Raw genomic sequence first — 18,533 nt, 5'->3', positions numbered from 1 at the left:
AGAATTAATAATTGCGGGTATTTTCCAACACGAAATAACACCGAGATTTCACAAGACAACACAATTACTTACCGCAATTGTACTTGATCGGACAACATACACCCGGTTGATAGACCGGTTTACATCCAGCCACTCGTAAAGTACACTCTTGCATGACGCAAGTAGTTCTATTTCTGATGCAGTAGCAAAGCTCACAAGGATTATGATGATCCAACGGTAGCATAGCGCCGTCTGCGTAAAACCTATCGTCGACATGGCAGCCATAATTGTCATGGAAACCAACTTCCGTGGAATCCGGTGCACTCGTTGTTGATGTCAACAGTTGAACCGGTACTTCCGGACAGGTAATCACGGGGCAACATTGATCCGGACGTTTCTCCACCGTGCAATCCTGACCGATCGCTTTCGTGAAGGGGCAGACCTTCAAGTAGCACATCAGCATTCGATTGTGGCATGTGCAGTTTAGACATGGTTCACTTGTCATGATTCTATCGCCTTCTTGATACCGCTGATAATTGAAGTAACATCCACCGGTGGCTAGAGAAATAATTTAACATTAATAAATATAATATTAATATGCCAAATCTCTAAAATCAAATTATATGCGATTGTTATTTTCGTGATATTATTATATTTATCGCGAGATGCAACGAATAAATTCAATTCAGAACAATTTTTATGATATATTTATTATATTATATTTTAATTCGTAATAATCTTTTAATAAAAGGATTCTTAAATTTTTTTTCATATTTATCCTTTAAATTAAAGTACGACGCGTGCGACTTCTCAAACCACGATACGATTAATGTCACGTTGCTGACGTGACGATTGATTAGATGCAATAAAAGCAAGCATGATATACATACTTCCATCGTACTCTGCGATCTGTGTGGTATCCTGGTCATATACCGGCGCTGCAATCAAAGAAACATGACTGTTAGTGCTACACGATCGAGCGCACTACGTACAGGTACGGGCGTGTACGTGAAGTTAAAGTTAATGAAAAGCATAAAATGGGTTTGTGCCGAATAAGCGAAATTTGCAGGGGGGGTGGATGTCAATGCGTCTCCCGCGTGCAGTTTATCATAGTAATTACTAGCGCGACGCGCATTCGTCGTCTCTCGAGGGTGTACCGGGGCTTAACAACGGAACGAGTGGAAGCGTCATATGGCACGAACACACGTGGGCGAATTCTCATTAACACCCTCGTCCCAGTCGTACGAGTTGCATGGTGAGTGCTCACGGAGTAGTGAATTCCATTTGGCTCTTCCTCTCGCGCACAATTCGCCCGGACATTCGTGTACAACAATATCGCGTATCTCCCTTTACAAGTCTATTCTTTTCCTCCGCGACTACGGGCTTTCATAATTTCTTTTTTGAAATTGGAGTGTCGCGCGCAGAACTTTGAGTTCGATTGTTCCTAAAACGGTAGGATATTCTTCTAAAGTACAATCACCGAGATGTTTTCACCGAGAAATCGCACAATAAGCCTTCCCTATACGCTACGTCGATCCCCCCTTATTCTTGTTTTTTCATCTTCGAAGTAGCGTTTAGTTTTATATTACACAAAAGATTCCAAACAACATCTATGCAATGCATACAAGTTTTATGGATAAGAAATATTTTTTTTAGATCTTTATAAAAGATAGCTGACTTATCGGACGTGTAAAAAGATTACACCGTTTTATTGTAATTTATTAATGAATTTATAATTTCCAAGATGTGCAACGTAGACTTTATGAAATATTCGATACATGCGTCTTTTCCAAGAACTCGCTATCCATCAATATACATCAATTTACACACGAAGTTTCACGATATTCGAGAATTAGCATTCCGCGATGCAGGTGATTTCCAGTGAACTGAACTGTACTAGGAAGCGCAACGACGGTTGAATGGAGACTTGGTTATGTCTCGTCAATCCCACGAGCCGGAGCCCGAGCCGCGTGCCTCCACGTTATACGAACCCATCACGTACGCGTGGCCTACCGAGACGATTCTTGTCTCGCACAATGGTCAGACTAAATTATTACGTCGCACCTCGCTTCATGGAGACCACGGTCAAGGTGTCGAGGCTTCGTGTACACGATTGTAATCTCCGTACGTGATCTTCATTATGCGAACGCTTAACTACAACGACGCAATATGATCATTCATTGTACCTAACAGCGGTTGCACTCGCGATAATTAAAAGCATAATTAATCTTACAGAGAGGCGAGGAAACTGAATAAAAGAAGTTTTCCAAGCAGAACAAAAAGTCATGATGATATAAAAATTGCGCCAAAATGATTTTAAAATAAATATTAAAAGTCACTTTTTGATCCATAACGTTATTTTGATATTATCGTGACCTGTTCCACTTGAGCATCGAATAGGTGAGGAGTACCGTGATAGAAAATTGGGAGGAAAGACAAAAATTGTTCGCTGTAATCACTACCGATTCGGTTCTTTCCTAGAATCAACGAAGACTTGTCACATCTTTTGAACGATCCATCAAGTCTTACGACGATACATACCAAAAACCGAAAAACAGCTTTTTGCCGCGCAAGCAAGTATTTTACTCGCTTCTTCATCCGTAAACGATAAATTACCGTCGACGGCCTAACGGGACGATCATTGAGCGCGTACGACCGGGAGATGCTGACAAAAAATCACGACGTATTTCGACTATGGTAAGAGAATTCGCATCGTGATGAAGCACAACGATTTCGATCGTCGATCTACTCAGTTTTTGACACTTGTTTCTTATCCATTCGAAATCGAAAGGCGTGAATTACCTCTCATAAGAAGCGCAGTGAGAGTCGTCCAATAAATCTCACGCGGCGAGATAATGTTCCGTTCTCCGGATGCAAAAATACAGTTCCGAATAAAACACGTCGTATAAAGCCGCGCGGAAGTGCATCGGTTAAGGTACGCTCTAAGGCAAACCTCTCTCTCGGTGTACGTAGAACGCAGACTCTAAATCAATCTTGGTCGCATAGAAAAAGGGCAACATGGGAGTTTATCGGTATCAACAATAAACGCATCTTCCCTCCAATATAATTTCTGCACGCGAGATTTATGCGTTCTTCGGCCGCCTCGTAATCGAGGACAGAGGATCGCGCTTATACACACGCGCGTGCGCACACACACGCACGCACACATGCACGCACGCACGCACACACGTATATACGAGGTGTCTAATCTCGAGGAGTCGCGGGGAGTCATTATGTAAGTCAACGTACCGCCGAGTCCTCCTGTTTCCTCTCCGTGTGCCGTTTCCCCTCCCGCAATTGTTTCGCTCCCGCTTCCGAGGGCGACCCTCTTGATTCCTCCCGCAACATGCCGCGACCTTTCTCCGCGTCTGAGCGCGTACGCGCGCGCGAACAATGCTGTTACACGCTGCAGCGAACAGGAGAACACGGGGCTGTTGCGCTCGCGTTATGAAATCATTCCCGGCGGCCTTGCCTCGCGAAAGTTCATTACCATCAACCGCGCACGCTCGGATGAACACCTGGCACCGCAGCCAGCCTCTGGCGTATTGCGTGCACGAAATTCTGCATTACGCATTCTCCAAGGTCGCGGTTTCCTCCGTTGCGCGCTCACCAAGCAAGACAACTCTCTTCGCACACACTGATGAAAAAGATAATGAAACAATTTCGTTCCTTCGTGTATATATGTGTATTATGCGTTTGTACACATACATGCATACATACGTGAGATAAAAGATTTGTCATGACGGAACTTTCCTCGGCAAAGTCCATCCCGCGTAAAAGATCGTCAGCTACATAACTCTACCGAAATTAATTCAGACTATGGAGAAGAAATGATGCCATCTGTTCGTATCGGCACGATTATTAATGTCAATGTCATGGATATCGGGAAGGTAGCGCCGTGGAAACCTCGCCCGACCGGTTCTATGGCGTAATACGCGCCGTACTGTTTCTAGCGTGGAGTCCCTTTCGAGGACAATCATAAATTATATCCTCCCAATCACATGGGATCGAGTTCATTGCCACTTCCTACATTATGATGCGAGTCCGCGCGCCGTTAGGTCCGGTAATGAGAATAATTCCCGACTCGGGAAAGAAACGCTCGTTTCCGATAAGGGGCTCGAGATCTTTGAACTCGCGATTCACTTCGTTGCGCGAGAATGTTTCATATGTACGATTGGATCTAGCGGACGTTGAACGCGACGGCGCCGGCGCGGATATCGTCCTCAAATTACCGCCTTGCAAAAGCGGAACACCCATTTTCCAAAACGGACTGACGCGACCGATTTAATCCGTGTCACGCTGACGTTGCACCCACGCGTTCCGTTATACCCTTCGTCGGATGACCGCCGCTGACCTCACCATCTCAGTAAGTAGTCAAGAAAGGTACATAGACGATAGAGAAAGAGAGAAGAGCTGTGAAGAAGAGTACGCGCGCGAGGACGAGGGAGTGGAGTCCTCTTACGACGTACCGGTTACAACGGGTCCTTTCTATACCCTCTTACCGCGCGAGAGCTCTTCCTCGTCTAAATTGACGGCACGGAATTTATTCGCGCTCACTATCAAGAATGCATTAGATCGCCTTAAAATCATCATTGTTTTTCTCCCATGCAAGATTTCACGATATATTGAGATTTATCTCGGACAATCTGATTTAATTCGCGCGTAATTTGGAGGAAAGTATTTAGATGTGTAGAAGGATCTTTTGTGCAGATTTATGAATCAACTCGTACAATTACTTCTCGCGTAAGACACTCGAGCAAATTTAATATGTGCTGTAACTGTATGCAGTCTTGTGTAACATATATCTCGACGAATTTTTATGCGCTCCGCGCCGCGCGTGCAATGCCATCCGGATTCTCCTCCGCGCGCCGTTGCGACGCGAGAGAGTATATGATGATGCTTGACGATAACGACACTTCGCCAGGCATTAAGCATAAATATGGAACGTCTTAGGGGTCAGACACGACTCCGGTAGACGACGTACGTGGATCGTAAGTGGCGAACAGTGAGGTACGCGGTCAGTGACATCCCGATGTGGGCACGTCGACTGATTGCTCCGCAGAGCTTACAGGTTTGACCAGAATTCACACAGCATCGCGAGGATGCAGCCGATAGAGGAACCGCTACACGGAGGATCGTGCCGAGACACTATTTTTTTCCTCCATTGACTTCAGACTTAGATCCATCTTTCAGGTACTCCGAAATTGACTCCTCCGCTCTACCGAGGAAATAAATTTTAATGACTCGTATTTCTTGTTTTTCCTTCTTGTTCTTTTTTCTCTTCTCTCTTTTTTCAACGCTGATGCAAGAAACATTTTATATAAAAAGGAAAAAAAGAGAGAAAATTAAATGAAATTCACGAGTTTATTCCTATCAATTGTTCACTAAATATATACCATAAATTCTGGCTAAATGTGACACAACGATTTAATTTAGGAATTCCAATTATTTACTGAAATGATATCTACGATGCTTTGCCTACTACTGTCATATTTTCGATCGCGCGCAATAATGTTAAAATCGTGTAAATATGTAACAATTTTAATTCGGGCGTAAAAAAAGCGCAATGGGGGACTTGCTTGTCTTTCGTCGTAATGCAATCTAATGCATTAAATATTATACATTCTGATAATTTCGAAACAGCGGACTTGAGAGGAAAGCTATTGTTAAACGCGTAGTAATATAAGACAACGAGTAAACGCTTTTTTCCAAGAAAAACCTGTTGCCTCTCAAAGTCGGCGATATTGCTGATTTCCTTTGAATGCAAGCATCTCGCAAATGCTCGCTGCGTCCCAAGGAAGATACATAATCCAGTAAAACTTGTCCGCCGTCTGATGGATCACCGGTGATCGAACGCGTCGATCTCGATCGTCCTTGCTATCCGCTCGAGAAAAGCTCGAGGAACAAAAAGAATATGAGCGTGCATGCGATAGAGAGTCACAGAATCGCCTAGCGATTCCCGAGAGGAAAAAAAAAGAACGAGGATAGACACGCCGGGTGAGTCGCGGAATTCAATCGATCCCGTCCATTTAACCACACCTGCTCTTCGCTGAAGCACCGACGGCCGATTGATGAAGGGGAGAGGCAAAACTGACGCATCTTCAATAAGCCTTCATTGACGATGCAACGTTTTTGCACGTCGTCATGTTCATAGTATCATGCTTTTCCGAGAACGCTCCTACATCGGTCGATCGACCGATCGAACGATCGATCGATCGTCGTGAGCGCTCGTGCGAAATAGGTTCGCCTTCTTTGCGGCCTCGCGACCGCAAGATGCGAAATTACTTTCTCGAATAACGAATTACGAATCCTTTTTCTATCGATACCGAAGCGCGTTTTACGAATTTGCGGTCGATTACCGCGGCGTAAATCTATCGCGCGGTTTTTCTGCTCCCCGGAAATAATTTATGACATGAGCGATGACAATTGGAGGCCCCGTTCTAACTGGATCGTCTTCTTTTGATATCAGTACCAGGCAGTGTACCCTCGATAGAGGTCCAGAGAGGTCGTACCGTTTTAAACCAGCTCGACGTAAAGGGAAGAAGCTCGCGGAACATCGCAGAACGAGGTTCACGATAGGGAAGGAGGCGACCGACCGCCTGAAGGCGACCCGAGAGTGGTTCGAAGAACGAATATGGTGTGCCAGGTCCATGGGAAAGCACCTTGGGCCTCGACACGACCGATGCCAGAGGTGAGCATTATGAGGTAATGCTCTCCCCCGTTGCCAGAGAGGAAGGGAGACACGCGGATAGGTTCGACGGCCTGACAGAACGTGGCTCGCTCATTCAAACATTGGCTGGCCGACTCTGCGTTTAGTCACACCAGACGGTACAAGAAAGACGATCGCGGAAGTGATCGTCTCGTCTCTCGACTCTGATTTTCAGATATTAATTTCAATGCACGGCGTATATACGCGCGCGCCGCATTCACGCCCGATCTAAGTCCTATCTATCGCACTTCTATTCTGATCTCGAAAAATGCCGCGGCTCGACTCTATCTATATCGCCGAGATGCCGTACTTTAATAGAATCACTCTTCTTTCGCCTTTCAATAATAAAAAAAAGCAGTTTCCATCGTGAATGCAATAAAACATACCCGAGTTACGAAAGACTTTTCTCATCCTCACCCGAGATTACTTTTACTCTCTTTCTCTTTGCTCTCTATTACCGCAATATGCAACTTCTTGTCGGTATTCCGCAAGGTGTAAAAAGAGTAAACACCACATCAACGTGGAAACAAAAACTTTTTTTTATCATAACTCCAGCGTATTTTGCTACATTTATGGATGGCATTTATGGACGATCCGGTGGAATACAATCTGGCTTCGGGCAAGCCGCAAGCAGAAATAATCCGATCGCGTCTTCTCGGGAGAGCGAAAATATTTCTTGCCCGTCTACCTCTTATTTCCTCGTGGGAGTCCGCGCGTTCACGGTCTCTCTATCAAATAAATGACTCACGTTTTGTACAGCGGCTCAAGCGTGTCCAAGGCGTTGAAGCCAGACGAAAGAAAGGGAGCTAGAAGTACACCGAGGTATTTCTGCAAAAACTCACCAGAATGCGTGGATCGTGACGCCAGCAGTAGGACGGCGGCCAGCCAGAGGATTATCCCGCGTCTACAAAGCGCGGCGTTCAACGCCGACATGTCGGCACTCTTCTTCCGTACCCTGTAACACGTAAATGATGCTTTCGTTAGCTTATATTATCCGTGTGAACGTAAACTAAGCTTTGGTCTCTTGTGTGGCTACGTGATCGGGGGAAGGGGGGGGGGGGGAAAAGTTGATTCAAAATCATTACGAGATTTATTTAAAGTTTGTGTTATTTGTTACTTTTAATACAAAGTGTAGCAGAGTTCTCTCTGTCTTCATTTAAATATAATTAAAATTCGTTTACTTTATCGATTATTCAACAGTCATCAGTTGCCAATGAATAATATTAAAATGCTCTAACGTAAACATGGATGGCGCCTTATATCGATCACCCTGTATTATTACATCACAAATGCAATCGCTCGGCTTGGATTCAAAACCTACTCAAACGACTTTGAGAATTGTTTCGCGTTATCCGCGTACACGCGAAAATATAACGAGCCATTATACGCTTATCTATTCCATCGTCAAGTGGCTTAAAGGTGTATCTATCTCGTCATTCTACCATATACAACTCTCACCCTGATCTGACAGGATGACAGCTGGACGGATACAGTGGTCGCGCTTGAAACCGAGACGCATCTCTGCACTTTGACCGATCGCTTCTCGCGAGCCTGATGTATGCTGCACGCAGCTCGACTAATTGTAAGTACAATGTACATAATTAAGTAAATATTAATTATGTAAATGAACATATATAATATTAAAGCCGCATAAAGCATATAATGTATTAATAATTATCTATCACCGTATGTCTATGTTGTATAGTCGCAGCATCAAGAAAGCAGTCAGTTACGAGAAAAAGAACAGAGTTAATCGGTTAAACGCTATAGAGAGAGAATTAATCGGTGTTGGTAGAATTAGCCTTAAGGTATATAATGTATCACGCGGTGTCAAGACGCGAAATTCGCGACGCGAGAAAACATTTGACGCATTCGCGTCGCGGCGGGAGGCTAAATGCGATTCGTCTGTCTACCTGGAGCGTGAGCCGGCTATGAGAGGCGTGGGTGCGTGGGAATGAGCACGCGTGTTTGCACGAGCCCGCTGTGTGCTCAACCTTCTCCGTTCGTACTGCTGGCCAGCGGGATGGTGCAGACCTGCTCGCTCGCCCGATAAGGGAATAGGCGCGCGAAAAAGCGCATGAGCGATAAAAAAAGATTCATAATGAAAGTTCGATTTTCAAGTGGGCGCTATAAAATTGAATGTCAGCGTGTTTGCATTCCTCCGTTCCGAATGCGAAAGGAGGAAAAAGGAGGAGGTGATGATCGTATCTGCGGGTTCTTGACCGAAAGAAATTACTTAGGAGCGCTGACTTAGCTGGTAAACGCGATAAAGCAGGGGGAAGAGGAGGAGGCGGAGGAGGAGGATGAGGAGGAGGAAAAATAAGAAGAATCTCCGGGCAGGAAGAAAAGGAGGACTTTGGCGAAGCCGGCGGCGCATACCAACCGTGCGACAGCGGCCTAATACAAAGCGGTACCGAGATAAAAGAGAGAAGCGCGCGCGCGCGAGAGCGCGTAGGTAGTTTCTCTTCTACCTGTCGACTTCATCTTTTCCCCTACGTATATTTCCTCCTCTGCCACTCTTCCCCCGGCAACATCCACCGGCAGCTCATTGTAGTTCAGAGAAGGAGGACGAAAAGAGAAGAAGAAGAAAAAGACGAAGAGGCGATGCGAGAGAGTCGCGACACCTAAACTCGCGCTCGCTCGTTAACGTCCGTTTCATGCTAGCCGCGCCGTAAATTACATCCCGGCCGATCGTAATGAATCTCGCGCCAATGGATAAGTCCGCGAGATATTTCTGCGCTATGAACCGCGCCAGGACACGGACATTAGCGTGCCGCGATGCGTTGAGACTATCTGGTCGAAGCAACGGGGACCCCTTACGTCATTGCGTATTCACGGTACGGCCCATTGAACAGGGGAATTCGGTGAATGGGTACGAGAGCGCATACCGCTAATACGCGCACGCACCTCTATAGCTTCAGCCCGAGCGTTGGACCAGAATCAAATTACGTGAGTAATTGTGGAGAAATATGAATTTCTTCCACGAACTTTACAAGTGAAATAGTCGGAGCTGTTCGTTGGAGCTTCTTTTATTTGCGGTAATCTGTGATAATTTATAGTTTCTAAATTTGCATGGTCTAGATATTCTTATTTTATTTCACATGCAATATGCACACATACGGATTTAAAGTCATCCAATTCTGTCTTCAAGATACAACTTAAATGTCACATCTCTACTTTTTCACCAGACAGAATTTTAATAAATCAAATCTTTAGAGGTGTTAAGGAAAGATTTATTAACAATATACCCGGAGCGAGCCATTAATCTTTCTTAATTTTCATGCCTTTTCATTACTCGGCTGTTCTTCCAAGAAGTGGCTCCCGATAAGAGACCGCATTTCTTCCATATCTCACGTTCGGTGGGTGCGTGCGGGCCGCGTTTGCAACCCAGAAACGACACACCCGTACGGTGATGCGTTGTGAATGGAAATATCGGCCCGGCTCCATTCCGGCACCGGCTGGTGTCTCCGTCTCCCTCCTTCCCCTCTTCCTTCCTCGATCGGCACGATCGGCATTCACGTCGATTCACCCTGATTCGTCGCAAGGTGCATTACTTTCCATCTTGCTCCGTCCAGGAACGAGGCGGTAGGCGCGTCCATCGAACCGAGACTAATTCCACTTGCGCTCTCGGTACGGCCGCGCCGCGACGGAAGGCACCGTGTCTTCGGGTGCACGCGTTTATAAAGCGCGACGCGCGTCCAAGTGCATCGGCGCGGCGGCGCGGTCGCGTCCGGCCTGCACGCAGCGTGTTTGTCGCCGATAAATTTGCGTTCGATTCGGTCGTAATTGCCGGCGATGACGTCTTCCGGTTGTAGCACGCGCTGACGACCACCGATCGTACGTGCTACGTATGCACACGCTGAAAATCATCGACTCTCCGGATCCTCTTAACTTGCGGGCTCGAGTGCCCGCTCATAACGGGATCCGCTCCTCTCCGAGTTGTCGATTATAATTTACTGCGGTTACATGCGAAATTATTATATTCAAAATATAGAGAGATGGTTTTCTCTATTCTCTAAATATTTGAGATCTTGTACAATAAGTCCAGAAAAAAATCGCTATTTGTTACATATTTTTCACAAATACTATTGGAGCTCAAATAGATATATTTATTTCAGAAAGAATTCCTACAAAAATTCGCTTATTAAAAATGATGTAATTTTTATAAAACTAAAGAAAAAAGTAACTAATCGTATTTTAAGAAATATGTAGAAATATGTATATGTAAAGAAATATGCTAATGTGCCTTTTGATTCTCTTCTCAAGTAAGCTTATATATTTAGCGAGCATAAATGAACACAGCATAGGTAATTTGTATTCAATCCAGTCATAATAGTCGTCAACCCCCTCTGGTTTCTTGGTACTAATACTCTGAAGTGATGCTGTGGTATTGTTGAGAATAATTTACGAGGAACTTGAAAAAACGGCAACGAGGACGAACGGCATCGCCGACAATGTCGAGGTGAGGAGAGGCATGTCCGATTTTACTTTCACGCTCACGATAAATTACGTCGGACGAGGCTCAAGAGCAACGAGAGTAATACCACTCCCGGCAACAACAACGAGAGCGAGCAGTGCGTTAAATGCGGAGTAAGGCGGACGCCTCTGCTCTAATTAATGCATTAATTAATGCGTCGTGATTATCCCGCGAGTGATTAACGCGCGAGCGTATTACTCTCCGACTCGTTCATGCTGAGGTAATCATCAGGCCGAGTAATAACAGCAACGATCGCTATCGAGCTCCTGCAACCGCAACGGGATCCTTTTTCACGTGCGGTTTCCAGCCGCCGATGGCGGGGTATTCATTGAATTGTGGATAGCAGCAAATTAATTGTTATTAGCGTTCGCGTTGTACGTTGCCGGCCGGTGCCAGCCCGGCCACGGCTGGCCTGGTCACGAGGTCAGGTCAGGTTCAGAGGCTAGTCCGCCTTGTCCGCGCTTAGGAACAAGATGGTAACGATAACGATCGCGGGGCGTGGAGAGAGACGTTGCTTGCCGGAGATAACAGCCGGTCGTGCGATAATTGCGGCAGCATAGGAGTTTGGCTTTAGAGAGGGTATAGAGGCGCAGCTAAGCTAAGGTGCACCCACGGGTCCGACACAGAGGCCGGGGTGCAGGCTGGTGGCAGAGGTTCCGTTACGGCCCGGAGGCTGCGTTCGTTCACCATTATCGTGGAACGCGGAATATGATTACCTTCACCTGGGAACAAACTCCTTATATACAACCGACCGGCAAAGGAGACCGTGGGCGAAGTTCGCGTCGTGGATACCGTGTCCCGGTTTTACTCGCCGTCCGCGTTCGCTAATCAGATTGGAACCTAGTTGGATCGACCGACTTTCAGCGAGGAGACGCATTATCGCCGCCGCCTTAGAATCGGCTCGGCGGCTCTAATCTGCATACAGAGCGATTGAGCATGGGTATTTTGGCGCTTGTCGTCGTCGGCACGTGCAGCTAATTTGATCACGCGTCTCGCACGCTGCACATTATGCAAATCCGCATTTCGATAACCGGTGTGCGTGCGTGCGTACAAGCGTGCGTACATACATATATGTACATGTGTGCATGCGCGCGAGTGAGCGAGCATTTGTGCGTATGTAGTTTAAAGAGCTGATATAACGCAATCGCGCGACGCGAACATATCAATTTATAGGAACATAACGAAGTATACACATTTCTCGTAAAAGAGCTGTTTAATCTCGCGAGTTTTCCTGTTACCGCCATGCCTCGAAATGCCCCGCGTTGAAAATTTTGAAATTGATTTGTACAACTGCAACATTGTTTTATTTACGACGTCCGTGCGAGTAATGACGCGGTTAACAATTTATGACAACAAATGCCCGGCGACTGAAAGCGCGTACTTCCGGCAAGGTGGTACTTCGTACGCGTTGGTATCGTACGAGTCGGGGAATGAATAACGGACCTGTCCGCCTCTCGTAAAAGGGATATCCGATGCTCGAGCCGCCGACGTGCTGCTTCATCTTCTTTGAGGACTACGCGAGTTTCGACGACTAAAAACCCGATAATTGACAGCGCGAGTACTAGTCCATCTCGAGCGCTTTATTGGCATAACAGTATGTCGGTCTGGCATGCATCAATAATGCATCGTGTCCTTGAGAGAGGTATAGAAACGAGTATATATCACAGTACCTACATAATTTGAGATTCTCAAATTAATATAAAATGTCTACACATTCTACATATTTTACAACATTTATATTACATTGGCAAGAAGACTTTGGTCATTACTTTTCGCGTGAGAGAGTTATGTGGGAAAAAAACGAACGATTTTCTGGATGACAAACTTTGACTAATGTCGAGAGTCAGACAGCCATCGATAAAATCGGCATGCCAAGAAAACGAGGAATCTTCGAACGAGTATAAAATTACATAGCCGCGTACAAAGAATATTGTGAGAGACACGATCTCTACTTTGTTACCGGTACTGTACGATGATCTCTGGTCTTTAGCGGGACATGGTGCAACAGTCGTAATTTTAGTTCCGTTAATAGGAAGGCGCTTTGAATGCCGGCGCGAAGGAAGTTGGAATAAGGATCTCGCGCAGGACGAATTCACGTATCTGATACGGCGAATCTCGGCAAACGGAGGGAGCGGCGCGAACACACGTGCATACAAACGTAGCGCCCACGTTTTTAGTTTACGACTGCAAATAGAATCGAATGACTCGCGAGATTAAAGAGGCGAGTTCGTAGTGTATCAAACGCATTAATTACGAGTGACGCCGTGCAGATTGCGAAACGAACGATGAAATTTCATGACTCTTTCATCATTAGAGATATATTCCCCAACCTTCGTTCACGGTCTGTCCCGGGGAAACTCTCACGAGTTAATTACGAAAATTGGCAGGGAAATACTTGTGCCGTATTCTTCCCTATTTTCCTTTTTTCTCTCCGTCTCTTCCTTTGTTTCTCGTATGTATCGCATGCCGCGTTACATATGGTCGCACGCCGAGTTTGGCGCTCGAGGAAACCCTCGCGCGGTCCGTGAAGAGGTGACTTCCGCGTGCCAGGTAAACTGAACAGTCTCGGCGTGCAACCGAGCCGGCGCGCGCGACGGCAGGACAGGGACAGGTTGACGGCGAGGACCTTGTTACGCGATCATCAGCGGGCAATCTCTCTCGAGCTTGAAACTGACCGTTGCTGTTTGGAGAAGTCCTCGAGACGCGAGAGATCGCGAGACACGAGAACTCTGACGACCCATGTCCGTGCTCCGTCCTCATATGAAATTTCACTTGTGTGCGTTATAAGACGCGTCGCGCACGCATTTCCACGTAAGCCACGTAGGTCGCATGTTCCTTGCCGATTACACGGTGGTCATCGTTGAAATTCGCAGCGAGGTTTGCGCGCGGAGCGGTCATTATCGCAGGAATGCTCGGCGCGAGGCTGTTCGGTGCGCGCAGAACACCGAATGCCCGTGATCGTGTTTGGAGTTTCTCCGAGGCGATTATATTGCGAGTTAAGGGACTATCGAGTATTCATTACGCCTAATGACCTCTCCCAGGCGCGCGCGGCTCGGCTCGGCTCAGCTCGGCTGATCGGCGCGAGTGCTTTTGGGCACGAACGACCGGTACGTGAGGCGGCGGCGAGGAGAGAAGGCACTCTCGGAACAACGGGGTTCGATTACTCAGGGCCCCGACGTTCACACGAGGGTGCTCTCGAGCAACAGGTCAGCAACACGTACACGGCCTCTATTTATAAACCTACCTGAGCTAGAATTACGCGCTGCACAGGATAAACCACCCGGACTCCTCGTGTTCCCCCGCGGTCCCCCGACGGCGCAACCCTCGCCCATATTAGGGCCGTTCGCGTTTGCGGCGCGGCGCGGCGGTTCGCGTTTTACCTGCTGCTAATCTCCGAGAATTTCACGCAGTCGCTCGGAACGCAGCACGGTTTTGTGTTTTACCCGCCGGTTTCCGCGAATACAGGAAGGCGTTCAACCTACTCCTCGCCACGGATTCTTTCCGGTTTGTGACAAATCCTTGTGAATTATCATTAATTTCTTTTAGCGCGTTTTAGAACGCGCTCTGTTAAAGACGCTAACTTAAATGGACCATGAAAAAATGGGGTTAGAAAAGTGCTCAAGGACGCTTGAGCTAAGCTTATCTTCAAAATAATCAAGGCAAAAAAATCGCGACGATACGATACAAATCTCCTTTGTAAAAAAAAGTTAAATACTTTTCGGTACTGTGTCGAAATATTCAGCTAAAAGTAACTTTCCGATATATGGGCTAATCGATTTTCGTATAATAAATTCGTTTATCCCATTTTTTATAATGCCAACCGCTCAACTGTGCTATGAGAAACTCAAGAGGACCCATTGTGGTGTAGAGCATATGTAACGCCTATCATCCGCTGGTCGCGATTGAAACGTCCCCTCGATCGATTGATCGGTCGTTCCATCGATTGCTGGTTCGCTCGGCAGCACGTAATAACGCGCATTATCGCAAGATACGCCTCTTCATCGATATCGTAATACCTCATAGAAAGACGCATCTTCCTCGCCTACAACCTCACAAGATACGTATCTTCCTCGTTTTTCTTTTTTTTTATCTCTGCTTCCTCTCTTCACATTCCCGTCAAACGCGCAGCTAATAAGCGTATATACATTTGTACCGATCAAAGATTCTACTTTCGATTACACTCTTTTCAAGGCGCTTGCACTAATAATTTATGCTAACTTGGACATTAATAGAACATTTTTTAATAAATAATACTTTTATACTCTTATTTTTTACAACAAGGGAAATAATAATAATATTAGCTCTTTTTTTTATCAGCGTTGAACTTATTTCAACAGATTTCGTCGTATATTGTCTATAAAAATTAATACTAGATCGAGACATTTTGTTTCATCGTAAAATTCTGCTAACAGAGTTGCTGATCTTGATAAAATACATTAAATATATAATCGAACTGCAAACTGTAAACACGTTCACTTTCAAATATCACAGAATATTGCATAGCTTTATTCATAAGCCTCTGCGCAATTAACTAAATATTAATACCGCGCGCATAACTCGGCTGCAAAGTTATTTACAATTCTTACGTTCGTTCAGGCTCCGTACACCTGCGTATATCTCGGACATGTATCGAAGAAGAAAAAAAACTAATGAAGGTGTAATCTCATCTTCCTCGTTCGTCCGTCATGCTTCCGAGTTTCTTAGCTGATACGAAACCGACGTACTTACATGGTTCGCTCTTCGTTTTCTCCTTCATTCTGAAAAAATTCACGCGCTGCTAAGCAACTTCCGTTTTGCCTCTTATTTCGTTTTCCCTTTCCGTGGTATTTAAACTCTCGTCCATACCAAGCTCTTCGTTTTCATTTTGTTGCGCTTTGTTTAACGCATTTATTAACATTAATTTTTTTCTTTTTTTTGAGAATATTATTGATATTAAAGATAACGTTAAGTTTATAAAGATTAATATCCTATCTTCGTCTTCTTAACTATTGACAAATGATTTTATGACGATACTGCTTCCTTTTCCATGTGATAGTCTTTTCCTGTTCGTCGCGCCATTTACTCAGGAACGGGCCCTTTGAGAGCAAACCCCACGGAGCAAGCGGCAAGTTTCCAGCGAGAAATGCCACGCTCGTGTAAACACGAAGAAGATCTCGGGAATGCAACGACTTCTTCACGGATAATCCATAAGTGGCTGTTTTGTCCGGCACGTAGTGCCCATTCTCGTGCCGCATTTTCGTTACACGTGCTCCTCTGCTAAATATAATTGTTTCCACGGAAATAGGGTAAGATATAGTCAGAGTCTATTAAACTACGTTTTCAATATGCATGTAATACCGATTAGAATTCTATTAGATTACTTTTATAAAATAAATGTGTGTTATGTCGCGATGAAAAAATTAGTACTAAAACTAAAATAAAAATTATTTTTTAAAAGTTAAAAAATAATTCGACTTTCTAATATATGTATAGTACAAATAAAATATGTCATAATAAAATTTAATATGAATGACGCGTTTAATATGAATTATTAGTACTGGTACTTTCGTCTCGGCGAGGCAATTACGTCGATTAGACGTACTTTAACCATCATCGATTACCGCATAAGAAGTCCACGTGAGATCGAAAGCTGATGTGCGTGGTAAATTATTATCGCGGAGAGTAATCGTTAATCGAAGATCAGAATGGTGTCGCCGTCACATTTATTGGCAGGAAGATCATCGCGAGTAATCACAAAGTTTAGGGCGCGCTCAATCGCGCCAGTTCACATCAGGCCACATAATAACAGGAAGACATGCTGCGATCACGGTAATTAAAACACGGCACGTTATAATCTTCAGCCCATTAAAGCCCATCAATTACGCGCACCCTTTCCCCAACAAGCAGCAGCATCCCATGCTTGTCTGCGAGGCGCATAATTCAGGATGATGCTCTCGCGATAATGGCCGTTGGGCTGGACCGAATGAGTCGATAGATTCTTGGAAAGGCACGCAATTTAATGGACCAGTCGAAAATTCCAACGCGATGAATCTCGATTAGAATTTTTTTGCATCCTCGGATAACGTCCAGCCTGCAGCTTAATCGCATCGCGCGTCGCGATGATCCTTTTTGCACGCCCTCGATCGTGGGCAAAATTTCCAACGAGTTACGCGTTACGGCATCGCATCGATGAATATGTAACGCGCCATCGTAATTACGGCGGAACAATATCTTCGATCTGAGATTCTGAACGTTCAGCAACGGTACCCGCTTAATTATCGTAGGAACATAATCGTGGTCGTTTAATCAAACGTATATGTAATATCGCCAACAGAGAGAAATCAGTACATCCTGCTAACAGTAACCTCCGGCGGAATGAAATACGATTAATCCCACGTATTCTATTTTACGCTCGTTGTATCGCGTGGCGTCCCAATAGCGATAAACGAATGATATATTGCGCGGTAGATACGACGAGGAATCTCCTCCTTGAAGCCCGACCTGCCCGAAGAAACAATGCTCCGGATCTAACTCTGATGACCAAATGAAGGCGTGGTTAGCTCAATGAACTGTGTTAATGTAACATACGTTTCGAGCCTAAGGCACGACCAAGTAAACTGGTATCCATTCTTATTCCTTTCAAGAGAGATCCAACGTGTCTAAGCGTTTCGCGAATAAAGGAAGCGCGTGAGATGCCGCGTGTCCGCTATCTTTCCGTTCTGTTAATCGTTTGCCGATTTCCTTTCAAAGATGTCGGGGATCATCCTCGAGCCTAATCGAACGCCGCGCGGATGTACTGGTTAATGCCTGATTATTCCCGCGCCGGCTGTCGATGCACCTCTTCTCTTCCTTCCTCCGTTGTTCGCGTTTTCGCTAAGAGCCGGTTCGTCCGCTATCCACCGCCACCGCCACCGCCACCGCCACTGCCACCGCCGCCGCTGCCGCCGCCGCCGCCGCGATATTATTGGTTGCCGTAGCCTGGCTACAATCTCAAGGAGCGGCGGAAATCGCCCGTTATGAGGAGCACCGGTGATTAATTATTATGCAAACTAGCGGTACCGACATTCCCCGTCCTTTGGCGTATTCAGGCGGGAGATGCCGACGCCGCCGCGCCGCCGCGACTGCTCGGTATTCTAACGTAACACGGCGAGAACTGCTCTCTACGCGAGCTTTCATCGGCCCGATTGCCCAACGCTACCATCCATCCATCCATCGCGTGATGTTAGCCTCTCTGTGGTTAGGTATCATTTTGCACCTATCAAATGAGAAGCTCTGCCGCGCGAGGCCCGATCGACTCCAAATAGCGTGCGGCGTGGCAAAATGGTATGATAATTGTCTCTCGAGCAGAAATGTAAACGTATTAGATGTATGTAAATAGGGTTGTCGGTG

The 18,533-nt window shown here is 45.8% G+C and overlaps 1 protein-coding gene and 1 long non-coding RNA gene across 2 annotated transcripts in view; one reads left to right on the top strand and one right to left on the bottom strand.

Annotated features, from left to right (window-relative positions):
* Positions 1 to 18,533, bottom strand: part of LOC105455592 (titin) — a 37,941-nt gene that overhangs the window by 8,550 nt on the left and 10,858 nt on the right. The window contains exons 2-4 of the mRNA XM_011699025.1: positions 7,531 to 7,643; positions 870 to 917; positions 73 to 537 (exon numbers count right to left, since the gene is read on the bottom strand). Of these exons, the coding sequence (XP_011697327.1) occupies positions 73 to 537; positions 870 to 917; positions 7,531 to 7,621 (604 nt within the window). The 5' untranslated portion in view covers positions 7,622 to 7,643. The remainder of the gene's footprint in view (positions 1 to 72; positions 538 to 869; positions 918 to 7,530; positions 7,644 to 18,533) is intronic.
* LOC105455591 lies at positions 12,362 to 16,588 on the top strand. Its single transcript, XR_975130.1, has 4 exons — positions 12,362 to 12,807; positions 12,921 to 13,127; positions 13,198 to 13,386; positions 16,201 to 16,588. It is a non-coding gene; the product is annotated as an uncharacterized LOC105455591 (long non-coding RNA).

This window comes from Wasmannia auropunctata, unplaced genomic scaffold (genome assembly GCF_000956235.1).
Source record: "Wasmannia auropunctata unplaced genomic scaffold, wasmannia.A_1.0 LD335888.1, whole genome shotgun sequence".
Lineage (NCBI taxonomy): Eukaryota > Metazoa > Arthropoda > Insecta > Hymenoptera > Formicidae > Wasmannia > Wasmannia auropunctata.
Note: the sequence above shows the minus strand (reverse complement) of the source record. Positions and strands in the feature narration are given on the sequence as shown.